General features: G+C 43.7%; 1 protein-coding gene across 3 annotated transcripts in view; it reads left to right on the top strand.

Moving 5' to 3' along the window:
- Positions 1 to 204: 204 nt before the first annotated feature.
- Phf20 (PHD finger protein 20) overlaps positions 205 to 26,895 on the top strand; it is a 103,228-nt gene continuing 76,537 nt past the window's right edge. For 2 of the 3 annotated variants that reach the window (XM_050150785.1, XM_050150780.1), the window contains exons 1-2: positions 973 to 1,115; positions 23,953 to 24,067. In XM_050150785.1, the coding sequence (XP_050006742.1) occupies positions 23,985 to 24,067 (83 nt within the window). In that variant the 5' untranslated portion in view covers positions 973 to 1,115; positions 23,953 to 23,984. Of the gene's footprint in view, positions 864 to 972; positions 1,116 to 23,952; positions 24,068 to 26,895 lie in introns of those variants that run through there. The other variant, XM_050150781.1, reaches the window with a different exon arrangement.

Genomic DNA, 26,895 nt, shown 5'->3' with positions numbered 1-26,895 from the left:
GAAACTACTTCCATGAAGTAGGTAATTTAAATGTGTTTTTCCAGGGCATGATCATTCACACTTTGGCCCCCAAAACAATCTCTTAACTTCCTTTGCCTTAAAAGCTGTGTTTTTGTGTGGACGATGGGCTTTAATCTCAGTACTCCAGGGGCAGAGAGATGTGGATGCCTAAGGCTAACCTTGTCTATGTACTGAATTCCAGACTCGCTGCAGCTACACACTGAGACTGTTTCAAACAAACAGGAAAAGCAGAGCAACAGAAAATGTGGTCAGATGAGCAAAGGCATAGGATACGGAAGGATAGATTAATAGGTTAAGGAGCATAAAGTTTAAGAAGCGCAAGGTTGGTTGCTTCCAGTGTTAAATCAAGTCATGAGTGCCCGGTAAATAGCAATTTTAGCACTGCTTGTTGGCACTTGCTGAGTCCAACTGGGAAAACCTCTCTTTTGTTGTGTCTGCATCTTGGACCTTGGTCTCTAGAGACAAAATACAGTTTTTTTTTCCTCCCTCAGCAGCCATTGGAATCCTTTTGTAGGGGTGAGAGCAAAGCAAGACAGAGGTGAGAAAGCTCAGTTGAGGACTTGAAAGAAGCAGAGCACGCAGGGCAGACTTGGATGTGTGAGACTGAGAAGGCCTGGTGACAATCGAGCTTGAAGATTTAGCGCTTCATCTGGAGAAGGGAACAAGGCGTTTCGAAAAGCCCTCGCGTGTGAAGGACGGACTGGAAAGATCACGATCTTCGTGGAGAGTGGTGACGGGAGCTTGAGGAAAGTGGGTGATTTTCAGACGCATTAAGGAGACGAATTAAGACGGCAGATGGGCAGCACCCAGGCCCCGGCTTCTAGTGACCTCAGCGGTCACGGGTGAGTTCGGACTGGGTGTTCCCGCTGCAGGGAGGTGGGCGTGGCCTGCTCGCACTGTTGTCCCGGTGACCGGGTGGGGCGGTGTTCGGGGCGGGGCTGACGGGCCGCTGCGTCACTTGGTGGTGGCGATGGTGCGCGTGTGTAGGGGGCGGGGGATACGCTGGGCGCGTCCCCGGGGTCACGTGGTGTGCAGCGCGCACAGTCCTTCTGTCGGTTGGTCCTGGAGCGGCGCAGCAGGAGCGGGTCCGTGAGGTGAGCTCGTGGCGAGGCGCGGCGACGCGTAGCCAGCTGGCTGGGGCCATGGCGGGGGCAGGCCCCGTGCCGCGCGCGCGCCGTGCGGGCGGTACCGGGAACGGAGGCCCCCGCTACTGCGGGACCCTGGCTCAGTCCCGCTCCCCGTCTGGCCCCCGATTACCTAGCCCCGGAGGGAGGCCCGGGGACCTCTGCTGTGAGCGTGGCGGGCGTGCGAGCGCCGCCCAATCACTGCGCCTGCCCGCGGGAGTGACGGCCACTACGGCCAATCAGCTCGGCTCGAGGGGGCTGGGCTGCGAGGTGCGGGCCCGAGGCGCGGAACGGGGCAGTGGGGGTGGGGAGGGGTGCTGGAGCTGCAACCCCAGCTTGACCAGTGAGATTGGGGTGCATCCTACACTGCTGCTTATGCCGTGGAAACGCGTTTTCGTGTAGTGCCCTTCTTATCCTGCTATTGGAAGCACACCCTGTCCTCAAGACCCTGTACATGGGAACATGGGAGTGTCCCCTTTCTCTATAGTTTGTAAAATCTGGGCGTCGCTCCCCTTCCTTAAGCGGTAGTCCTGGGATTTTTCTCTCAGTTTCTAACCATCCCTGAGAACGGACTGAAGACATCCTCGCTTTTCTTTGCTCCCCTGTTCTGAGGCGACACTCCCATATTCAAACCTAATTAACAGTTCTCCCTTTTCAGTCTACTGATAGGTCTCTCAGAAGTCAGGTCAGTAACCAGAGTTTTGGAATACTTTATTATTTCCCACAACTCTGAGGAAAAGAATTTTCTTTCCAGGCCCCTAAACTGGTATGCTTTCAGAAGTTAGTAAATTTGAGGGCCAGTGTCGTGCCCCCCCCCCCCCTACTACAGTCTGAGGTGAGCATCCCTTTCCGGTTCTAGTAGTCCAAATCCTGATGCTATGGCCCATAGTTTTCCTGTTTCACCTATAAGGGGTTTCACTGACTTGAACTTAAGTCTGTCCTTGGGGTTGTGATATTTCAGGCGTTCTCCAACCTAACTTGTTTCTTGGGGGAGACCGCTTTCTTGTCTGAGAGTGTGTTTACTTTCTGGGCTTCAAGGTTTGAGTTGCACCCCTTTTAGCAGGAAGCATCACCCTGGGGGTGCAGCAAATGCTGGGCACACCTTTCTCTTGGATCCTCCTACTCCTAGATGGGGTCATTCTTGAGCACCCCCTCTCCCATTTTCCCACCTCGTCCTTTTTTGTTGTTGTTTGGTGTGTGCCATGACAGGCGACCACAGGACAATTTGAAGGATGTTATTTCTCTGCTTCCCCTTCGTGGGTTCTAGGAATCAACCTCAGGTGGTCACTCTTGGCTGCAAGTGTCAAGTGGCCAGCTAGCCAACCGTCCTGTTTTGAGACCAGGTCGTGCCGTGCAGCTCCCCTGGAACTTACTGTGCAGCGCCGGCTGCTTTCCAATTCATGGTCCTGCTGCCGTGGCCCGGACTGAGCTTACAGGTCCTCCTTCTGAGCCCCTCTTTTTTCTTTCTTTTAAGCTTTTCTGCCATTCAAGATAGTTTCACTCTTGCGTTTCCTTCCCTCTTTAGAACCGCATTCCTCTTCATGTGCCCTCCCAAGCTCTTCAGTGTGTCTCTTTGGTCTTCCTTCCTCTGTTGAATGCAGAGCTGCAGACCGCCTTTCTGTGCCCTCCCCCGGGGCAGTTCTTTTAGTCACCCCTCCCAATCTTTTCTTCCGTGACTGGATCCCCTTCCAGGCTCGCGGTTTTCGTTGTTGTGAGGCCCTGTCTCACGAAGTCCAGGTTATCCCGGAATTTACTGAGTAGTCCAGGTTATCCCGGAATTTACTGAATAGTCCAGGTTATCACTTATTGAGTAGTAGTCCAGTTTGACTTTGAACCCATGGGATCCCCTGCCTCAGCCTCACAAGTGTTGGGATTCTGCAAGAATGGCTGGCTTGCATGAGGACTTTTTTTTATGTCGTTTATCTTTCTGCAAATAGAAATTCCCTTTTGGTTCACTGCCTATCCAGACATTTTTCTGGCTTCTGGTTCCTGTTGGACACTGTTTTGCTTATCTGGTTATGATAATGATTCTCCTCTCTCTTCCTCTTTGTTGGAGGAAGAGACTTCCTGACCTGTTGCTGTAGTCAAATTATAAAGGAATCCCCTTGTAATTTTTTTGGTTATTTGTAGGACTTTTTAATCTTCTGATGTTTTACTTCCTGTAAGTTTCTGGTGAAGTTCTCAATAGTTTTTGTGGGTCTGACCCCTGCAATTGAGGCAGGAGGATTGTTGCAAGTTTGAGGGCTGCCTGGGCCATTTGAAGAGTTCCAGGCCAGCTAAGGATACATAGCAAGACCCTGTATCAAGCAAACAGATCTGATTAGGTAGGTTCTATTTCCTCCCCCTCCTCCCCACTCCTCATCCCCCCCCCACCCCCCAAGAGGGTTTCTCTGTGTAGCTCTGGCTATCCTGGAACTCCCTCTGTAGACCAGGCTGACTCATACAGAGGTTGCTTGCCTGACTGGGATTAAAGGCATGCACCACCGCTGCCCAGTCTCTTTTTTTTTGTTTTGGTTCTCTCTCTCTCTCTATCTCTCTCTCTCTATCTCTCTCTCTCTCTCTGCCTCTTCCTTCCTTCCTTCCTTCCTTCCTTCCTTCCTTCCTTCCTTCCTTTCTTTCTTTCTTTCTTTCTTTCTTTCTTTCTTTCTTTCTTTCTTTCTTTCTTCTTTTTGAGACAGGGTTTCTCTGTAGCTTTGGAGCTTGCCCTGGAACTCACTTTGTAGACCAGGCTGGCCTCGAACTCATAGAGATCCTCCTGTCTTTGTGTCTTTGCCTCTCGAGTTCTAGGGTTAAAGGTGTGTGCCACCACCGCCCAGTTCCTCTTTTTTTTTTTTTTTTTTTTTTATTTTCGAGACAGGGTTTCTCTAGCTTTTTGGTTCCTGTCCTGGAACTAGCTCTTCTAGACCAGGCTTGCTTCGAACTCACAGAGATCCACCTGCCTCTGCCTCCTGAGTGCTGAGATTAAAGTCCTCTTTTTTTTTTTTTTTTTTTTTAAACCTCCCTGTTCTGGGTGAAGGCGTTAGGAGATTTTTCTAGTAATGTATACCTTGTAGCTCATAAACTACCTTCCATTAGCTCTGTATCAAGAAAGGAAGTCATATGGGCTGACGGATATAGCTCAGTGGTGGGGTATTTGCCTACCGTGTGTGGAGGGCCTGGATTTGATTCTCTGCTTGAAAAACGGTGTGTAGCAGCCTGATGTGGTGGTGCCACTTTTAATCCCAGCACTTGGAGGCAGAGGCAGGCAGATCTCTGTGAGTTTGAGGCCACCCTAGTCTACAAGTGAGTTCCAGGGCAGCCAGAGCTATATAGAGACTCTGCCTCAAAAATAAATAAATAAATGAATGAATGAATAGAAAGAAAAGAAAATCTGTGTGTATTTCTCTTTCATTCTTCTTGAATATCTGAATATCTGCCTGTCTTTTCTCCAAACCCCCACTTTAAAAATCTGTAAATATCTGGGACATCTTGTCTCAATAGGTCCTCATCCCTAATATTTCTCTTTTCCCCTCCAGATTTTTGCTTTTCATCCTTGAACTCTGATTCATTTCTCCACAGCTGGCGTTTCACATGCTTAGGGGATAATGACTCCTCTGACCTTTCTTCCTTTTGGGAAGTACTTGACAGTGCAGCTGCGGGAGGCGAGGCTGGGGGAGGGCGGGCTTTGGTGTCTGAGAAGCTATATCGTAGGACAGGGCAGGAATACAGCATTTCAAGACCCAAGTCCTGAATCTCATTTGGAAACTGGACATTTGCCAGGCACCTGCTTCCTAGGGATGCTGGGGGATGGTAATGGTACCCCTGGGAACCTGTAGGAATTAATGGAGCTTGTGGGGAAGTGCCCTGAACTCGGTGTGAAAACGAATAAAATTGACCGTTATTGTATTTTGGAACAGCTAAACTGCTTCAAATTTTTTGTTCATTAAAACCCTAGAACTAAGTTGTGTTATTTCAGGTAGAGAAATAAATCCTGTGTTCAGTATATTTCTTAAAAAAAAAATTGGAGGTCTGTCTGTCTGAGTAGGTGCTAATAAAATATGATTGCTTACGTGAACAGGTAGTTTGTCTCTTTATTTGGCTGTTACTGCTCTCTGTATGATGCTTTAAGTACACCCTTGAAGGGTCCTACATTCCTGCTTCTCATCTTGAATGTGAAAAGAATGACCGACCTGTCTTGTTAAAATGCTGCTTAGATTTAGTAGGTGGGGTGGGGTCTGAATATATGCCATTCTAGTTTTTGGGTGGTGTTAAGATTAGGGAAGAACACATGAGTAGCCAGATCCACATTCAGCTGGAGTGCTCAGTGAAAACAGAAATCTGATTGTTAACCAAATGGTATTGTTTTCCCTTTTTCCAGACAGTTTTTTTTTTTTAAAACACAGGACAGCTCTTTCTTTTTTTTTAATATTTATTTATTTATTATGTATACAATATTCTGTTTGTGTGTATGCCTGCAGGCCAGAAGAGGGCACCAGACCTCATTACAGATGGTTGTGAGCCACCATGTGGTTGCTGGGAATTGAACTCAGGACCTTTGGAAGAGCAGGCAATGCTCTTAACCTCTGAGCCATCTCTCCAGCCCCCCAACCTTTAGCTTTTTAAACTGTCTACAAAATTACAGGTTTCTCTGTATATTGCCAGATTTAAGTGTGTAAATATATATTGTTTAAAGGTATTGTACATTCAAGACAAGTGCTCTTCTACTGAGCTCTTGTACCCCAAGTCTGATGGATAATCTTTGACATGGAATCATTTTAGTAAGTACTGCATAGCCAGTTTGTTCCTGATTCCTCTCTTGTTACTGTGAGAAGGGAGTCAGGGTTCTCCACATCAAGCCACTGGAGTCTCTGCAGTTCTCTTTGATTTTCTGGTTTTTCAAATGGACCTGAGAAAGGCCAGGCTGAAACTAGGTGCTTGGCCCTGAATGGAAGCTGCTGGTTCATCTGTAAATGCTCCAGAAGGCAGTCCTAGCGATCTGGTGACATTCTTGGATGAGCTCTTAGTTTGTGAAACTCTCTCCTTGTGTTTTGGGGACGTTTCTTTGCTTTAGATTTTTAAGCTAGGTTCTCTTAAGTAGCCTAGACTGAATTTGAACTCCTGGTCCTTCTGCCTCTACCTCCCAGGTGCTGGAATTCTAGGCATCTGCTGCTTATGCCCAGCGTGTTTTTTTTTCCATTCTGAATCTCTTGATTCATTCGTACCTGTTAGCCTTTATGGCCCTTTTCCAGCCTGATCCTATTCCAGGCCCTAATCAGGACGAACCTGAACTACGAGACCGTTTTGTGTCCCTGATCTCTCTGTAAGCCCTCCATTCCTCACACGAATGTCAGATTATCTTCAGTGACAGATTTGATCTGGATCTGGCACTGGTCCCAGCTCTTACACTCACATGTGACCTCAGGCCAATCACTTTGTGCTCCTGGGTCCAGGCTTCATTCTCTCCAGCTGGACGCTGGGCATATGCTAATCTGTAGGGACCTTGTTTAGAAGCCCAGTTGCCTGCAGGAGCACCTAGTAGCAGGTCTGATTTCCTTCACGTGCTCCTGTGGGCAGACTGCCAATGCTTTCCTTGTCCCAAGTCACTTTTGCTGGTGCTGTCTCCTTTCTAGCCAAACATCCAGCTTGTCTTCATGCCCAGTGTCAACATTCTTCTACCTCTGTGTACTCTTGTCAGTTGTGGGATATATTTCATTCAGAACTACCTGATGTTCTCAAAGAAGTCTGACTTGTGTTCTCCATTCAATGTTAGCTGCCTGTCTGCATCACCAAGAGGGAGGCTGTTTGTTTTTCAGGCTGTAGTTTGTATTTATCCACATTTACTTGTAAATGCTTTTAAATAATGCTTATTTTAAGCGCGCGCACATGTGCACACACATGTATGAAGTATGTGTATGTATGTGTGCATTTTTGGAATCAAGGTGGTTCTTCAATCACTTAGCACCTTTATTGTTCATTTATTATTTTGAGATAAGGTTTTACTATATAGACCAGGCTGGCCTCCAACTCAGAGGTTTGCCTCATCTTGCCTGGTACACACCCCTCCCCTTTTTATTTTATTTTTTTATTTTTATTTATTTATTTATTTTTGTTTTTTTTTCGAGACAGGGTTTCTCTGTTGCTTTGGAGCCTGTCCTGGAGCTAGCTCTGTAGACCAGGATGGTCTCAAACTCACAGAGATCTGCCTGCCTCTGCCTCCTGAGTGCTGGGATTAAAGGCGTGTGCCACTACCGCCCGGCCCCCTCCCCTTTTTAAACTTTTTTTTTTTTTGAGATAGGGTCTTACCACATAGATCTGGCTATTCTGGAACTCACAGAGATCTACCTATCTCTGCCTCCTGAGAGGTGGGATTAAAAATAAATTTATTTACTTAATTTTTTTCTTTTCCTCACCTCATTTATTTGTTATTTTTCCATCTTAATTAAAAATATTTTTTGTGTTTTGCTTTCATGTATGTCTGTGTACTTTGTGTATGTCCTCTGAGGCCAGAAGAAGGTGCGGGCTCTCCTGGAACTAGAGTTATAGACAGTTGTGAGTTTCCGTTTGGGTGCTGGGGATTTAACCTGGGTCCTCTGGAAGAGCAGCCAGTTCTGTTAACCAATGAGCCATAGGTCCAGCCCTTATTATTATTATATTTTTTTGAGATCATATCTCCCTGCATAAGTCAGGTTGGCCTTGAATTTGAGAGAATCTACCTATCTTTGCCTCTTCAGTGCTGGGATTATGGGTGTGTATCATCCTGCCTGGCTCCCTCTCCAGTCCCCCCCCCCTCCTTTTCTTTTCCCCTTTTAATTAGCAGGGCAAGTAGCATGAAATTTTAAGGGTGAAAGGGCAATTAGCAATCAGATGGAGTGGATTGTATTATGTTTAGAATTCCAGCACTTGGGAGGTGGAACCCAGAGGAATCAAAAATTCAAAGGCCGTTTCTTGGCTGCATAGTGAGGTCTGCCTAGGTAGGTTATGGGAGACTGTCCCACACAACAACACAAAAAATGGTTTGCTTTGCTTTAAGACTTGGAGGGACTGGGTGGTAGTGCATGCCTTTAATTCCAGCAATCAGGAGATTGAGGCAAGTGGATATCTAAATTCAGGCCAGTCTGGTCTACAAAGTGAGTTCCAGGACAGCCGGCTAGACAGTAAAACCCTGTCTCGAAAAAACAAAACAAATAAAAAGTTCAAAAGTGTATTGTAGTGCTTTTAGCTCCCCTGTTCAAAAACCAGTTACCTGATAATTTCTTCCTAGATTCTATTTATTCATTTGTTTGTTTATTTTTAAGGCAGGGTCTCAACTTCTAGCTTTGGCTGGCCTGGACCAAGCTGTCCTCTAAGGCATAGAGATCTACCAGTCCCTGCCTCTTAAGTGCAGGGACTAATGAATCACCATTTTCCTGAATTTTAAAGGTGCTTAATATTGTGCTTCTGAATTATGAAAACATACTAAATACAGACACAACAAACTATTCCAGAGGGCCTGGAGAGATGGCTCAGCTGTTAAGAACACTGGTTGCTCTTCCAGAAGTCCTGAGTTCAATTCACAGCAACCATATGGTGACTCACATCCATCTAATATAGGATCTGATGCCCTCTTCTATCATGTAGTCTTCTTGCAAACAGAACATTCATATACATAAAATACATAAATAAATAAATCTTAGAAAAAATGTTAAATAAACCCTATCCTAGAGCTGACACATTTACCTGAAATCCCATTGCTCCAAAGGGTGAGGCGGGGAGCTTGAGATGCAGTGTTTAACCTCTTGACATTGCATTATGACTGACATAGTCATCTGCAAATGCATTGGGCCATATTCATAGCTATCCTGGGTTGCATCTGCCTTGTAGATATAAGTTTATGTGCCTGATAGAGTTTGAGGCTAGCCCGGTCTATATATCAAGACTTTGCCTCTAAAAGAAGACAAACAGGGACTGGTAAGATTGTTCAGTAAGTAAGAGTGCTTGCTGATGACCTGCTTTTGATTCCTGGAATCCATGTAAATGTGAAGGAGAGCAGCAACTACAGAAATTTATTCCTGCAGTCACAGATATCATATACACATGTACATAATAATAAAAAACCTTTCAGAAATTAGAGGCGCTGTGGGTGGAACTTGGTGGTGTGTGCCTTTGATTCCAGCACTCTGGTGGCAAAGTTAGAGTGAAGCTTACTGTTCCAGGTATCTGTTCTACATAGGGAGTTCCAGGCCAGTCAGGGCTCCGTAGTGAGACCCTGTTTCAAAAAGAGACAGAATAACATGGCTCAGGTGGGTGGTTAATGTAGCTTGATGATAGAATAGTTACTTGGGATGTGGGGGTTCCTGGATGGATCCCCAGTAACATAAATAAAACTACTAGATTTCCAATGAGTTCCTTGAGAATGTCTTGATAACCATTACTTATGGGGTCTGATGGGGTCTGGAAATCAGTACTTGAAGGTGCATTTTTTTTTTTTTTTGTTCTTTGTTTTTTGTTTTTTTTGTTTTTCAAGACAGGGTTTCTCTGTAGCTTTGGAGCCTGTCCTGTAACTAGCTCTTGTAGATCAGGCTGGCCTCGAACTCAAAGATCTGTCTGCCTTTGCCTCCTGAGTACTGGGATTAAAGGTGTGCGTCACTACTGCCTGGCTTTCAAGGTGCATTTGATCTACTGATTTAGTGCCCTCACTTCTTAGGGAGGCGTATGGGGAAGATATCTGTATCTGTATATTTAATAATTGATGGTCCTGGGGCTGGACCCTAGGATGCTCTCATTCTTGGTAAGTGTTCTATCACTTAAAAAGTTTTTTTAATTAGAAAATAATTTTATTTATGTGTTAATTATTTGTTTTTTTCTGAGATAAGGGATCACTATATAGCTCTTCCTATACTGGAACTTACTATATAGACTGGCCTTAAATTTACAGAGATTCTCCTGTCTATCTCTGTCTTCAAGTGTAGGGATTAGTGTGGTGTGTGCCAACATGTTCAGTGCACCACCTCCTTAAATCAAAAAAACAATTTTTTTAAGATTATTTTTTATGTATACAATATTATGTCTGTGTGTATGACTGCAGGCCAGAAGAGGGCTCCAGACCTCATTACAGATGGTTGTGAGCCACCATGTGGTTGCTGGGAATTGAACTCAGGACCTTTGGAAGAGCAGGCAATGCTCTTAACCTCTAAGCCATCTCTCCAGCCCTGTTTTTTTTTTTTTTTTTTTTTTTTTTTTTTGAGACAGGGTTTCTCTGTGCAGCTTTAGAGCCTGTCCTGGAACTAGCTCCTGTAGACCAGGCTGGTATCGAACTCACAGAGATCCGCCTGCCTCTGCGAGTGCTGGGATTCAAGGCGTGCACCACTGCCTGGATTGGTTTTTATTTTTTATATGTGGGTGTTTTGCCTGCATCTATATATATGTGTGTCATGTACAGGCAGTACTCGTGGAGGCCAAAAGAGGGTGTTAAATCCCCTGGAACTGGAGTTACAGACGGCTGTGAGTTGTCATGTTGGTGTTGGGAGCTGAACGGGGGTCCTGTGGAAGAACATCGGGAAGAATACTGGCTGCTAGCACTCTCCAGCTCCTAGTCTTAGCCTTTTTTTTTTTTTTTGTTTGAGATGGTTTTTGTTGTGTAACTCTGGCTGTGTAGTCCTGCTTCAGCCTTCAGAGTACTGGGATTACATGTGTGTGTGTCTTATTTAGCTAGCCACTCAATTTTGATAGGTTGCAAGCTTAGAGAAATGAGGGGTGCTGCCTTTGGGTTGCTTTCTCAGGGACTGCCCCTATTTTGTCTGTTCTTGACTAACAGAGAGGTAACCTCATCAAAATCAAAACCTTTACTTGGAATAACGTTAATAGCTTTGTTGGATCTTTGCCTGAGTCTCTCCATTTGGACCTTGGTTATTTGGCCAAATGGAACTACTGAGCTTTCAGAGGGCTTGTAAAATGTAAGAGTCTTGTGTTAGTCACCAAGCGTAAATAGGAGGGTGTGGGAAAGGGAGGTGGTGCTTGAGTCAGTGGTCTTTGGGAAAGGACTCAGAGGTTCTGTTGGGGGAAGACTTTAAACTGAGGCCTTTGTTCCTTGAGGGAACATAATCCTAGGAATTCAGCCCAACTCCTAGGTATCTGTGGGGAGTGCATTTGAATGAAGGAGAAGAATGTGATTTTGGAGGTCTCTTTCCTACATGAAAAAGGTCTATTCTTTAATTCTACTACACCTTTAATAGTAGCACTCAGAAGGTAGGCTCTGAATTTGAGGTTCAGTCTGGTCTCCCTCCATAGGGAGTCCAGGTCAGCCAGGGCTGCATAGTGAGACCCTGTCTTAAAAAGACAGTGTCGTGGTGTGTGTGTCTACAGTTGGGTAGATTAAGTTACCTTTCTTGCTTCTGTAGGTACACAGATAATTGAAATACCTAGGTGAGTGATATTTCATTGGTATTTTAATAAATAAAGCTTGCCTGAAGTTCACACTGATCAGCCTTACAGACCGGACAGTGGTGACACACACCTTTAATCCCAGTAGCCGCACTAGTTTACCATAGAAACTGGGCAGTATTGGTGCATGCCTTTAATCCCAGCCTTAGAGAGGAATATAAAATGGGAGGAGAAGCCGGGTGGTGGTGTCTCATGCCTTTAATCCCAGCTCTCAGGAGGCAGAGGCAGGTGGGTCTCTGAGTTTGAGGTCAGCCTGGTCTACAGAGCTGTTACACAGAGAAACCATATCTTGAAAAATCAAAAGAGAGAGATTAAAAAAGAGAGAGAATTAGTTGTCTATTAAATAATGTGTTTTAACATTCTATAAGCAACGAAAGGGCTGCTTATTGGAAAAACTTAGTTTAGCTGTGTTTTCCTATGACTTTCAGAAAGAACACAAATGTAGCCAGGTTATGGTGACTCATGCCTATAAACTAAATATTTAGAAGGCTAAGGCAAGAGGATTGCTTCAGGAGCTAACCTGGGCTACAGAGTGAAACTTTATCGCAATAACAGGAAACAAGGGGAGAAAAGAAAAAGAATCTACAAAAAAACTCACTATAAGTATGGTGCTCATGCCTGTAATTCCATTATTTGGGAGGCTAGATAGAGGCAGGTAGATTTCTGTGAGTTCAAAACCAGCCTGGTCAATATAGCAAGATCCAGGCTAGACAGGGCCACAAAGTGATCCATCTTTGCAGGGGCGTGGGGGGGCACAGGACACAAAACCAATCAACCAAAACTAAAAAACAAAACGGCAATACCCCCCTCCCCCCAAATCCCAAAACCAGGTCTCACTCCAGACCTCTAGTCTGCAGTCTCTAGACAGTGGAGTGGCTTGCAGGCTGAAGTCCTTAGAGCCTAAGAAAAAAAGTTCAAAAGTTAGCAGACCTCAGGGACAAAATAATAGCCTCTTTTTAGGTGCTGTATTCCTTAGGTTTTGCCATCTTCCCTGTGTCCCCAAAGGGTATTAATAATTAATGGTTCATATGTTTTGTTTCTATGCAAAACTTTTTTTTTTCTTTTCCGAGTTTTAGCACAATGAAGTCCTTTAATCTTGACCTTGTTCCACTTTCCTTCTGAGGAAGCTGAGGTCACCTCATAACAAGTGTATTTCACATAACGTCACTGCTTGTTAGATGCTAGGGTGCCCATTAAGGGTTCCTTACCTGCCAGGTGGTGGTGGCGCACGCCATTAATCCCAGCCCTCAGGAGGCAGAGGCAGGAAGATCTCTGTGAGCTTGAGGCCATCCTGGTCTACAGAGCGAGTGCCAGGTCAGGCTCCAAAGCTACAGAGAAACCCTATCTCAAAAAACAGAGCAAAGCAAAACAAACAAGAGTTCCTTACCTTCTGGAAGAGTTCAGCTGAAACCAGTATTGAGTTGTGATTGAGCAGGTCAGATGTCATGGGAGGGTATAGAACTGATACCTTGTTGAGAGGTACTGATACTGATGACTGTGCCCAAGTCTAATGAACCAGGGGGGCTTTTCTGCAAGGGTTCTAGAGGTTGGAACTACAAGCAGTTTGGATTAGTAGGGCTAAGAGCTGCAAGATCAATAGTCTTGACAGCTTATTGTGAGTCAGGCTTTTGTAAACCTGTGTGAAGGTATACACTAGGTTTCAATACTCCATATTTTAGGGGAGGAGACTGAGGCTTAGGGACAAAATAGCTTGCTCAGCATTATGTGATCCCAATCTGGGCCACCCTACTGCAGAGTCCTGGCTCATAACTACTTAGATAGACTTCCCTCCTTCCCTGCTTTCCAGCTCCCATCTTTGTAGACCCGTTTGGTTTGGCATGTAGTTGTTATCTGGAGTCAGACTAAGTTCAGTTCTTGGTTCTCATACAGCCCAGCCTGGCTTCCAGAGATTAGACTGTCCCTCTGTACTCAGAACTGGCCTCAGACTGAATCTCCTGCCTCCACCTCCCAAGTTACCAAGCCCTCCCTGCTTGTGTGTATGTGGGATGTATATACATGTTTGTGTTCATGTATAATCACAGCTGTCAGGAGGTAGAGGCAGCAGGAGGGTCCAGGTTCAAGGACATCCTCAGCTACATGAGATTCCATCTAAGAAATAATAAAAAAAATTATAAAAGTGGGGGTCCTTAATTGGGTACCCCTTGGTAATGAAGAAACCTTGCAGTAGGGCCTACAGAAGGTTACCAGAAAATGGAATAGTGCCGGATGTTTAATCTTGGCCACTTGAAAAGCTGAGGCAAGAGTTTGGCTACAGAATAAGACCTTGTTGCAAAAAAGAAAGAAAAACACAAGAAAGGAAAGATGGGAGAAAGGAGTTCAGGGCACTGCCTGTGTCAGGCTGGAGGCCTTCCTGCACAGTGATGGGGAAGGGGGAGGCGGGACTGTGAGGGTAAGATGTTCCCTTAGTGAGGCTGAGTAATAGGCTAGAGGTCATAGAGAAAAAGTATTCCAGGGAAAAGCCTGGACACCAGGTTCTCCCACTGATTCTGGAAAGTTCTACTGATTCAACCAGCTCATTCTCAGTAATGTGGCATGAGTAAGCTCAACCCATTTAATTATAAAAGAAAAGCTTGGTTTCTCAGAATGCATTTTTTGTTGATTTCCAATCAGTGTTTCACTGTGTACTTCAGGTTACCTGAAACTTGGGGCAACCTTCTTGTGTCAGGTGTACCTTATTTTATTTATTATTATATGTGTAGGATGCATGGGTGGGTTGGGGTGGGCTGTGTGCTATGGTACCCGTATGGAGATCAGAGAACAACTTTTTTTTTTTTTTTTTTTTTTGTTTTTTTTTTTTGGTTTTTCGAGACAGGGTTTCTCTGTAGCTTTGGAGCCTGTCCTGGAATTCCCTTTATAGACCAGGCTGGCCTCGAACTCCCAGAGATCCACCTGCCTCTGCCTCCCGAGTGCTGGGATTAAAGGCGTCCTGCAGAGGACAACTTTTGTAGCATCAGTTTTCTCCTTCCGTCTTTACGTAGATGCAGGAATAGAAGTCAGCTTGTTAGGTTTACATTGTTCATCAAGTGCTTTTACTCAATGAGCTATCCCAAAGGCACCAGAAAGCTTTTTGTTGTTGTTGTTTATTTATTTATTTTATTTATTTTTCCTCAAGATGGTTTCTCTGTGTAGCTCTGGCTGTCCTGGGAACTCACTTTGTAGTCCAGGCTGGCCTTGAACTCAAAGAGATCTGCCTGTCTCTGCCTCTTGAGTCTGGGATTAGAGGCGTGCACGACCACCGCCCAGCTAGAAAGCATTTTAAAACCTCTATTATTGGCCTGGTGTTGGTTGCACATGCATTTAATCCCAGCACTCGAGAGGCAGGCAGATCTAGATCACTGTGAGTTCGAGGCTAGCTTGGTTTACAGAGTGAGTTCCAGGAGAGGTTCCAAAGCTACGAGAAACTGTCTCAAAAAACAAAATACTCCTCCCCCAAGTAAAACCCCTTTTTTCTAAGGCTGGAGAGATGGCTCAGTGGTGAAGAGCATTTACTACTGTTGCAGAAGTCTTGGGGGTCAGTTTTCAGAACCCATGTCCGAAGACTAGAAACCTCTGTAACTCTAGGTCCATATGTGTGTGATGACTCTGTGGGCAGTGTATACAGGTGGTAAACATGTACATACAGGCAAAATACTTATTCATGTAAAGAAAAATCTTATATAAAAAAACCCACAATCCTCTTGGGAACTGGAGAGGTGGTTGAGTGGTTAAGAACCCTTGTTTGGGTTCAACTAGCACCCACACAGCAGTTAACAACTCTCTGAGGGCTGGAGAGATGGCTCAGTGGTTAAGAGCACTGACTGCTTGCTCTTCCAGAGGTCCTGAGTTCAATTCCCAGCAACCACATGGTGGCTCAAAACCACCTATAATGAGATCTGGTGCCCTCTTCTGGCCTACAGGCAGGATACTGTATAAATAAATAAATAAATCTAAAAAAAAAAACCCCACCACTCTCTGAAATTCTAGTTCTAGGGGATCCAACATCCCTTTTAACTTCCACAGGCACCAGGCATGTTTGTGATACACAAACATACATATAAGAAAGATACTTACATAAAAGAAAGTCTTTTAAAACATTCACATATATATATATACTTACACACACACACACACACACACACACACACACACACACACACACGGCTTTGTAGATGACTGAGCAGTTAAGAGCACTGACCCCTCCTCCAGAGGACCTGCATTTGATTCCCAGCACCCACATGGGGGCTCACAACCATCTGTAACCCCAATTCTATTTTAATAGACTGATTTAATAGACTAATGGAGCTCTTTTAGTGTGAACTAGGAAAGAGTCCTTCCTGAAACCACTTGTTGGGAATAGCTTCGGATGTATTTATTTGTGGCACAGACTTGCTTCAGACACTACGCAGTGGAGGATGAGCTCGAAGCTCTGTCTCCATCTCTCAGGCTTGCTTCATGGAGTCTGGCTTTTATTTTATCTTTTTAAGGTTCTGGGAATGATACTCATAGCCATGCTTGCCAAAGCATACATCCTATGCCATGTCCCTCAGACGTGTGCTAGGCATTTTAATGGGACCTTAGAGACTTTTCTGGTCTGATCTTCACAACGCCCAGGATAGAGGCCATTAGCGCCATAGAAAACAGGAAGGAAGGCTTGAGGAGGTAGCTCATAAACACAATTGGAGTAGTAATTATGGATCTGGACAACACTTGGGAGGCAGAGGTAAGCAATTTAAAAAGTGAGTTCTAGGCCAGCCAGGGCTACATAGTAAAACCCTTCTTTAAAAGGACTAAATAATTAAGAAAAAAAAAAAAAAACTAATTCTGGGTCAGATTCTTGCTATGTGAATGTCCTAGAATGTCCTTAATTTTCCTTCTCTGTATTGGAAACTTCCCACCACTTTCCTTCTGACTTCCACATGGATACTGTGGCACATGGGCCCACACCTAGACATACACACAATAAATAAAAGTGTAGTAAAAATTTTTAAATGAAAAAATACTCAGTTCCTAAATGTGAGCATTATTTCTAGATTTCTCCAGAACTGGATGTAAGAGACTGTTGGTTTGTTTGTTTGTTTGTGTTTTGTTTTTCGAGACAGGGTTTCTCTATAGTTTTGGAGCCTGTCCTAGAACTAACTCTTGTAGACCAGGCTGGCCTCAAACTCACAGAGATTCATCTGCCTCTGCCTTCTGAGTGCTGGGAATAAAGGCGTGTGCCACCACTGCCTAGCTGTAAGAGACTCTTGGTTTCTTGTGTTCTGGGTTGTGTAGTCTTCTGATGGAAGTGACGTGCCCTTGCCTTCCAGCTTGAGGATTAAAAGAAGGCTACAGTTAGAGCCCCAGCCATGTTTCACTTTCCTCTCCACAGGACCCACATTAGCTTTGGTCCTTTCTGAAAACCTAAGTATTTCTGCTTGTTGTAAAAGGTGTGATAATGCTGGCACAGCCTTTGAAAGACTTCAGGGGCTTTATATTCCTTTATTCCAATTTTGCCTCTATGAATATAAGCACAACCATATCTGCTTCTAGGATAATCTTATTTTTGATAACAGGGATTTCTCGTGCTTGGATAATTTTTTTTTGGTTAGATTCATGTCGATTTTTATTTATGGATATGTGTGCCTATGTGAGTATGTCTCTTGTGTTTAGATACCCACAGAGGCTAGAAGAAGGCATCAAATTCCCTGGCTATCATGAGCTGCCCAGTGTAGGTGTGGGGAACTGAACTCAGGTCCTCTGCAAGAGTGACAAGTACTCTTCTCTGTCTCTCCAGCTCTGCCTTGTATAGTTTTCCTATTTTTTCTTTTCTTTTTAATTTATTATGCATACAATATTCTGTCTGCGTGCATGCCTGCAGGCCAGAAGGGGGACCAGACCTCATTACAGATGGTTGTGAGCCACCACGTGGTTGCTGGGAATTGAACTCAGGACCTTTGGAAGAGTTGGCAAGGCTCTTAACCGCTGAGCCATTTCTCCACCCCCCTTGTATAATTTTCTATAACCTTGCATAAGCTGTTAGTGCCTGAATGCTTCATCTTTTCTGCAATTGTGTCTCACTTCAGTATCATGGGAACAAAAAATTTAGTCTTAATTGTATTACCTGGTTTTGAAGGTCCAGTAACATAGTATAAGTATGAAGTTCTTTTTTTTTTTTTTTTTTTTTGGTTTTTCGAGACAGGGTTTCTCTGTAGCTTTGGAGCCTGTCCTGGAACTAGCTCTGTAGACCAGGCTGGTCTCGAACTCACAGAGATCCGCCTGTCTCTGCCTCCCGAGTGCTGGGATTAAAGGCGTGCGCCACCATCGCCCGGCCCAGTTCTTTAATTTTTTAAAAAGTATTTATTTTTATTTTATATGCATTGGTGTGGATGTAGGTCTATGTGAGGGTGTCAGATCTTGGAGTTACAAACAGTTGTGAGCTGACATGTGGGTGCTGGGAACTGAACTTGGGTCCTCTAGGAGAACAGCCAGTTCTCCCAACTGCTAAGCCATCTCTCCAGCCCCTAAAGTTTTATAATATCTATGTGGAGGTCAGAGGAAAGCTTATGGGAGATTGTTCTTTCCTTCTACCATATGAGTTTTTGGTATTAAACTTAAGTCCTCAGGCTTAGTGGCAAGTTTACCTACAGAGACATCTTTCCAGTCCACAAATAAATTCTTGCATTTAAAAATTTGTACGACAGCAAAAGAAAATATTTGTACAAAGTCCTAGTTATGAAGGCTTGTGCCTGTAATTTCAGCATTTGAGAGACTGAGGCAGGAGGATTGCTTTTGAGTTTGATATATATAGTTTTGAGTTGTACAGTCATAGCAAGTTCCAAACCAGTTTGGGCTACAGAGAGACCCTGTCCCCAAAAGTAAAATGGTTGTTTTGATTTTTGATTTGCATTTCCTTTAATTTAGGGTACTTATGTGGGCATAAATCACATACTTATTGGATCTTTGTGTCTTCCCCTGTCACTCACTATAATTCATTTTTAGCATGCTTTTTTTTTTTAACCTTTTTGTCCTTAGTCAGAACAATTTTTGTTAACAAAGGAAGTTGTCTCTTTGTCCTAATGGGCTATAGTTATTTCTCCCTTTGAACTGTGTGCCACAGTGTGTATTAAAGCTTTCATTACTGTTGACTCAGGGCATTGAAAGAGCACTGTGTCTAAGTAAATAAACTGGACTCCTTGTCTCCTTTGGACCAGTGGGTTCCTGTTTTAGAGAGTTTGAATGTAAGGAGTATTTTGAAGTTATGCCGAAGTCTTGACAGTAGAATCCTACAGATTGTATCAGGCACTTTTCCTCTTGGGAAATTCCGTGTCCGTATAGAAAGAACATTTCCATATTGAGCATACACTCTTTTCCTCTTTGTAAACTGAAGAATAGATGAATTAAAATTATTTTTATTTGTTAACTAAATGTAGTTGGGTGGTGGTGGCATATGCCAATTACAGCACTTGGGAGGCAGAGGCAGGTGGATCTCTGAGGTCGAGGCCAGCCTGATCTACAGAGAGTTCCAGGACAGCCAGGGCTACACAGAGAAACCTCTTGAAAAACCTAAAGACAGCCAGGGCTACACAGGGAAACCGTCTTGAAAAACCCTAAACATAAATAGATAAATAGATAGACAGACAGATAGATAACGAGGGCTACGCAGAGAAACCGTCTTGAAAAACCTAAGGATAAAATTATTCATATATATGTATATATACATATATATATGATTAAAAACCCCTGAATGTTAAAGTAAAAAATATATTTTAAAATAATACTGTTTTGGGGGCTGGGGAGATGGCTCAGTGGTTAAGAGCATTGCCTACTCTTCCAAAGGTCCTGAGTTCGATTTCCAGCAACCACATGGTGGCTCACAACCATCTGTAATGAGGTCTGGTGCCCTCTTCTGGCCTGCAAGCACACACACAGACAGAATATTNCATAATAAATAAGTAAATAAATATTTTTTTAAATATTTATTTATTTATTATGTATACAATATTCTGTCTGTGTGTATGCCTGAAGGCCAGAAGACCTCATTATAGATGGTTGCGAGCCACCATGTGGTTGCTGGGAATCGAACTCAGGACCTTTGGAAGAGCAGGCAATGCTCTTAACCGCTGAGCCATCTCTCCAGCCCCCGTAAATAAATATTTTTAAAAAATTATACTGTTTTGTTTTTTGGAGATAGGGTCTCTGTAGTCTAGGCTGGCTTGAATCTCTATGTAGCTTTGAACTGGGATCCTCCTGCTTCTGCTTCCCAAAGGCCTGGCTGGAAAAAAAAAAAAAAGCGAAGTCTCACTATGTAGTCCTGGCTTTCCTAGTACTCACCATATAGATTGGACTGGCCTTGCCTTCCAAGTGCTGCAATTAAAGACATGCCCCACCATACTTGTCCCCAAATTTTGTTCCAAAATTTGTTTTGGTAGTTTTGGAGCCTGTCCTGGCACTCTCTCTGTAGGCCAGGCTGGCCTTTAACTCACAGAGATCCACCTGCCTCTGCCTCCCAAGTGCTAGGATTAAAGTTGTGTACTACTATTGCCTGGCTACGATTTTTTTTACATTTAATTGTTTTTGCGTTTTATATGTGTTTGTGTTTGTACATAGCACAGCACAGATGAAATGTGTTTTCTCTTCTCACCATCTGGGTTCCAGGGATCGAACTCAGATCCTCAGGCTTGGCAGTAAGTGCTTTTATTCACTGAGCCATCTCACCATCTCATGTGAGACTTTTAAAAAAAAAAAAATATTTATTTATTTTGTACACAGTATTTTGCCTGTATGTGTGCCTGCAGGCCAGAAGAGGGCACCAGATCTCGTTACAGATGGTTGTGAGCCACCATGTGGTTGCTGGGAATTGAACTCAGCACCTCTGAAGAGCAGCCAGTGCTCTTAACCTCTGAGCCATCTCTCCAGCCCCTCATGTGAGACTTTTTTAAAGATTAAAGTTTAATTTAGTATTGTTTGAGCTAGGACCTTAATTCCGTAGCCCTGGCTGACCTGGAACTTGATATGTATGTTGACCAGGTGGGCCTGAAACTCACAGAGATTCCTTGGCTCTGCCTCTCCAATGCTGGGATTACAGTTATTTACCACCATACCTGGCCCTCGACTGTTCAACACCATGGAGACTTTTCAGGAGCCCCTGGAAATAATTTGATCATCTTCATTCATCAGTTTCTGCTTTATGCCTATATTATTATTTATTTATTTTTCTCTGAGACGGGGCTTCACAATGTAGTCTTGGCTGGTATTGAACTTTCAGTGATCCTCCTGCCTCTGGCTTCCTTTGATTTCACACATGTGTTAACACATCAGACTTGATGGCCTACTCTTTTTCTTTTGCTGTGCTGGGAATTGAATACAGGGCCTTGTGCACTATAGAATTCATTTAGTCAAATCTGGCCTAGAACTGGAAGTTGAAATGTAGCTGAGCATAACCTTGAACTCCTTAATTTATTTACTCTTTTTGAGATATAATAAATTGGTCTCTGTAGCTCTGGCTGTCTTGAAATTCACAGATATCAGCCTGCCTCTGCCTCTAGAGTGCTGGGATTAAAGTTTAGTTAAACTGGACTCATGAGATAGATAAAGCTGGCATAATATTCTTTGTGTTTCTTCTACCTCAGCTTCTTGAGAACTGGGATTTTGGTGGGTGTCAGAATGCCTGGCTTGCCTTTTTTTTAAGGATTAATTTTTATGTATGTGTGTATGTTGGTGCCTGTGGAAGCTAGAGGAGGGCATTGGATCTCCTGGAGCTGGGGATACAGGTGGTTGTGATCTGTCTGATGTTGGGAACTGAACTTTGGTCCTCTGAAAGAACAGCATGTTAATCAGGCCCTCCTCCTTTTCATTTATTTATTTAGTTTTTTTTTCTTGTTTTTTCGAGACAGGGTTTCTCTGTAGCTTTGGTGCCTGTCCCGGAACTAGCTCTTGTAGACCAGGCTGGCCTCGAACTCCCAGAGATCCGCCTGCCTTTGCCTCCCGAGTGCTGGGATTAAAGGCGTGCGCCACCACCGCCCGGCCTATTTATTTAGTTTTTGTTGTTGTTTGGTTTTTCAAGATGTGGTTTCTTTGTGTAATAGCCCTGACTGTTACACAAAATTCACTCTATAGATCAGGCTGGCTTTGAACTCACAGTTTAGTCTGCTTCTGCCTCCCAAGTGCTGGAATTAAAGGCATGTGCCACCATTGTCCTGCTTCATTTAGATGGTTTGTGAGACAGGGTTCTCTGTGTAGACCTGGCTGTTCTAGAACTCACTGTGTGGACTAGGCTGGTCTTGAGTCCAGAGATCCCCCTGCTCTGGAGTGCTGGGATTAAAGGCATAAACCACTGTTGGCCGAAGTTTCTGTCTCTCAGGCCACTCCCAGGTAGCCAACATGAAGGCTTAATATTAATTATAAATGCTTATCCTATAGTTCATGCCTTCTCTTAGTACAGCATGTCCATCTTGCTTCTCTCTGTATCTGCTGGTGACTCCAGAGTCCTTCATCTCAGAATTCTCCTAGTCTGACTCTCCTGCCCAGCTATTGGCCTGTCAGCGTCTTTATTAAAGCAATCATAGCCACATATATCCACACAGTGTAAAGGAACATTACACAGCATACCACCATGCTCAGGTTTATTTAGTTACTTGAGATCACTTTATTTATATTTATTTGACTCTCACTGTGTAGTAATGACTGCCCTGGAACTCACAGAGACCTACCTGCCTCTTCTTCTGAAGTGTTGGATTAAAGGTGCGCACTACCCTGACACCCCCCCCTTTCTTTCTTTAGTGCTGGAATGGGACTCAGGACCTTGTGTAGCAAATACAAGGCAAGTGTTTTAGTACTTGCTGAGGTGTGCATGCAGCTCTAGGACTCTCTGTTTATTTTTCCTTGTTCTTTTTATGGTAAGGTCTCTTGTAGCTAAGGCTGGCTACAAACTCCCTAGGTAAGAGGATGACCAGGAACTTTTTTTTTTTTTTTTTTAGCAAGAAAAATAGAGTTTATTTTATGTGTATCAGTGTTTTGTTTGAATGCATGTCTGTGTACTGTGTACGTGCTTGGTTCTTGCAGAAGCCAGAAGAGGGTGTTGGGGGTCTCTGAAACCTGAGTTACCGAAGGATATGAGCTGCCTGCCATATGGGTGCTGGAAATTGACCCCAGGTCTTCTGAAAGAGCAGCCATTGGCTTTAACTACTGAGCCATCTTTCCAGCCCTGGAAAGGAACAGATTTATTTATTTATTTTTTAAAAGATTTATTTATTATGTATACGGTGTCCTGCCTGCATGTATGAATGCATGCCAGAAGAGGGTACCAGATCTCTTTATAGAGGGTTCTGAGCCACCATGTGGTTGCTGGGAATTGAACTCAGGACCTCTGCAAGAGCAGCCAGTGAGTGCTCTTAACTTCTGAGCCATCTTTCCAACCCATAAACAGATTTTTTTTAAATTATTTATTTTTAATGTACATTTTTAAAAATATTTATTTATTTATTTATTATGTATACAATATTATGTCTGTGTGTATGTCTGCAGGCCAGAAGAGGGCACCAGATTCCATTACAGATGGTTGTGAGCCACCATGTGGTTGCTGGGAATTGAACTCAGGACCTTTGGAAGAGCAGGCAATGCTCTTAACCTCTGAGCCATCTCTCCAGCCCTAGAAACAGATTTATTAAAGAAAAGTAAGGAAACCTTTTGAGAGTGACAGATTGACAAGGGAGGAATACTAACCCTCTGCCTTTACTTGCTTTGAGTATAGGCGGGTCACCATGCTTGGCTTTATTGGGTGCTGGGAATCCAACATAGGGCCTTATGCGTGCTAGGTCAGCACTCTACCAGCTGAGCTATGTCCTCAGCCCTGTAACTCGTTGTCTAGTTTTCCAAAAGTAGGGTTGGGTGCCAGCTTTCATTCTTGCTTTGTTGTTCAGGGTTGGCATCAGTGGTCCTCTTTCAGCCTCCAGGGAGCCAGCACTACAGGCCCAAGCCTCCATTATTGCCTCATATCTCAGCTTACATTTGCTTCCTTTGTAGCACTTTACTTTTTATAGCAATTGCAGCTTGAACTGACTTCTTTTTATTGGCTACATTTTAATATGAAGGCTCCTTGAGGGTAAGAACTGTTCGCCTTTAGGTCTTGACTAAATTTCTGAATAAATATTTGTTGAATGTGTCATTGAGTAGTTGAACTTGATCACAAGAGCATCAGAGGTGAGCCTTAGAATCCTTGCTGAGAGAGCCCTCTGAGTTTTCAGAGCTCACTGGCTGCCCACGGTGGACACGGTGGAGGAGTGCTGCTAGTGGGGTCACCCAATAGAAGGGGGCTTGGTATTTTGAATAATGCCTGCTTGGTTGTTTTTTTTTTTTTTAAATTTGTGGTGGTGATGCTACACGCTGGGCAGACTTTCCCAAGTTTCATCAATATTTAATTGTTTTTTTTTAGGAGAACAAAAGCAGCCCTGTTGATGACTGAAAATGACAAAGCATCCACCTAACAGACGAGGAATCAGCTTTGAAGTGGGAGCCCAGTTGGAAGCTCGGGACCGGTTAAAGAACTGGTACTTTTATGTTTTTTGTCCTGTTAATTAAAGCATTTGAGGGAGGGTGTCTCACCAGCACTGATAGAGCGGTGCTGTGGTATGTTCTCTGGCTTCTTCAGTCTCGGAAGATGCAGGGAAACTTAAGTTTAGAAAACAGGTCCGTCTTTTCTCTTTGATAGGGGGATCCCTGGGTCACACTTGTTCCCCCCTTTTTCTGTTTGATGAAGAGTTACGGGAAAGTGGATCATGGATTGCCCTGGGAAGAAAAGCTTTCTCGCTCCTGGCTACCTGTCTGAAAGAGGAGCAAAGGCAGATGGAGATGAGAGATGGGTGGGGACAGCACCCATGTCATCACAGTCCCTCTTGTTTCCTGGGGGCGGTGTGGGTCTCCCTTCAGGGTCATTAGATTGAGATGCTGAGGGTTTTGATTGCATTGCTGAATTTTGTTTGTTTTGTGTGACAAGGTGTCTGGTAACTAAGGCTGACCTTGAATTGATGGAGTAGCCTCCTAAATGCTGAAAGTACAGGTCCCTGCAACTGTGACTGACTAGCTTTAATTGCCTTTTGTCCTCTGGCTGTCAGATACTTTGAATATTCTATAAATGTGGTCACTGATAATGTTGGTATCTGGGGATTATTCTAAGAGTCATATTGAATATTTGGAGAGCAGTCTTCAAAATTAAACATACCTGGGTTTGGTGGCATATACCTGTAATCTCAGTAGCTGGGAGGCTAAGGTAGAAAGATTACTGAGAACTGGAATAGAGCTTGGCATAAAGAGTTCCAGGTCAACATGAGCTACAGAGTGAAATCCTGACCCAAAAAATCCAAACTAACCAGCTAAGATTCAAGTTCAGTTGGTAGAGTTGTCTAGCATGCACAAAGTCCTGGCTTTGATTCCCATCACTGGATAAATAGAGGTGGAGAAGTAGAGGCATGGGTATCAGAGGTTCAAGGTTATTTTAACTGCTGCATAGTGAATTTGAGGCAAGCTCTAATTATGTGAAACCCTGCCTGAAAAGAAGAAAAAGAAAAACAGGACTGCTACAAAGATAGTTGTAGTTGAGGGCATCCTAGAATTTGGTTATTTCTTAGTGCTCCAAAGCACAGAAGTTTCAGAACACAAACCTTTTGAGTGTTTTTAACGAAGAGCTTAAGCCCTTGTGATAGTTATCTCAGAATAGACTGACTGACTTCTGTGGTGTAGGAGAGTCAAAGGAAAAGACTTGGCAGAAACTGTCCATGCTATTAGGATCGAAGATCCTGGGATTGGAGAGTGAATTTAGTGAGAGAATGCTTGTTTGGTATAGGTGAGGCCCTGAGTTCAGTCCCTGCTACCTCAGAAATAAAAGAAAATGTAGTTTGGTTGCATTTATACTGGTTGTGGACAGAATTACTGATTCTATAATTTTTTTAAATATTTTCAGCTACTTATGTATTTTTGTGTGGGGGTAGTGTATGCATGTATGTGCATGTTTTCAAGTGCATTTGCTTATGTGTGCATGTATGGTGGTCATTTGCCTGTATATGCATGTGGGAGGAAGATTAAATGGATTCCTCTAACACTGTCCACCTTATTTTTGAGACAGTCACTCACTGAACCTGAAATTTGTTATTTTGACTCAACTGACTGGCCAGGGAGGCACCATGATCTGCCTGTCTCTTTCCCCTCCCCAAGTAATGGGTGTCCTGCCTAGTGCCTGGGGATTCAAACTCAGCTCTCATGTTTGTATAGCACTGAACCATTTTCCCAGCCTTCTGGCCACCAAGAATAAATGGAGATTGAACCCAGGGCTTTGTGCATATTAGACAGTTGTTCCTTCTGTTCCAAGGCTGTGTTTCTGGTTTTGTTTGCTTTCTACTGCTGTGATAAACTCAGAAAGGAAAGGCTTTCATGTCTGGATCATAGTTCATCTCTGAGAGAACCTAGAACCTGGAATCAGGAACTGGATGAAGCAGAGATCACAGAGGAACTCCGCTTACTGGCTTGCTGCTAGAGGTTACTTAGTTTGCTTTCTTACACACCCTGCCCAGGGATGGCATGGCCTAAGTGGGTAGGATTGTCCTACATAAATTGTTAATTAAGAAACGCCCTCACATACTTGCCTAACAGGCCAGTCTGAAGGAATATATTTTTTTAACTATTTATTTATTATGTATACAATATTCCGTCTGTGTGTATACCTGCAGGCCAGCAGAGGGCACCAGACCTCATTACAGATGGTTGTGAGCCTTGAACTCAGGACCTTTGGAAGAGCAGGCAATGCTCTTAACCTCTGAGCCATCTCTCCAGCCCCCTGGAGGAATGTTTTTTACTGAGGTTCCTTTTTCCAGATTGACAAAAAAAAAAACTAACCAGTACAATTTTTTTTGTAATTTTATTTATTTACATACTTATTTTTGTTTTTTTCAAGACAGGTTTTTTTTTTGTTTTTGTTTTTTCGAGACAGGGTTTCTCTGTGGTTTTGGAGCCTGTCCTGGAACTAGTTCTTGTAGACCAGGCTGGTCTCGAACTCACAGAGATCCGCTTGCCTCTGCCTCCCAAGTGCTGGGATTAAAGGCTTGCGCCACCACCGCCCCCAGTACAATTTTTTAAATTTATTTTTTCTTTATTATGTGTGTGTCTAAGCTCAGGTCTGCTGTACACATCTGTGTATTTGCAGAGGTCAGAGGACAACTTGTGGGAGTCACTTCCTTTACTGCAAGATCAGAGAAGCGCAAGTCATGAGGGATGCAGCAAGTGCTTTTATGAATTAAACCATCTTGCTGACTCTGGTTTTCACATTTTTGTTCATTTGTTTGTTTGAAACAGAGTTTCTCTAGAACTCAGAGATCTGGCTTCCTCT

The sequence above is a fragment of the Alexandromys fortis genome, unplaced genomic scaffold (assembly GCF_014885135.2).
Source record: "Alexandromys fortis isolate MF-2015 unplaced genomic scaffold, M_Fortis_MF-2015_v1.1 scaffold_27, whole genome shotgun sequence".
In the NCBI taxonomy this organism is placed as follows: domain Eukaryota; kingdom Metazoa; phylum Chordata; class Mammalia; order Rodentia; family Cricetidae; genus Alexandromys; species Alexandromys fortis.
This window is presented reverse-complemented; position numbering and strand designations above follow the sequence as displayed.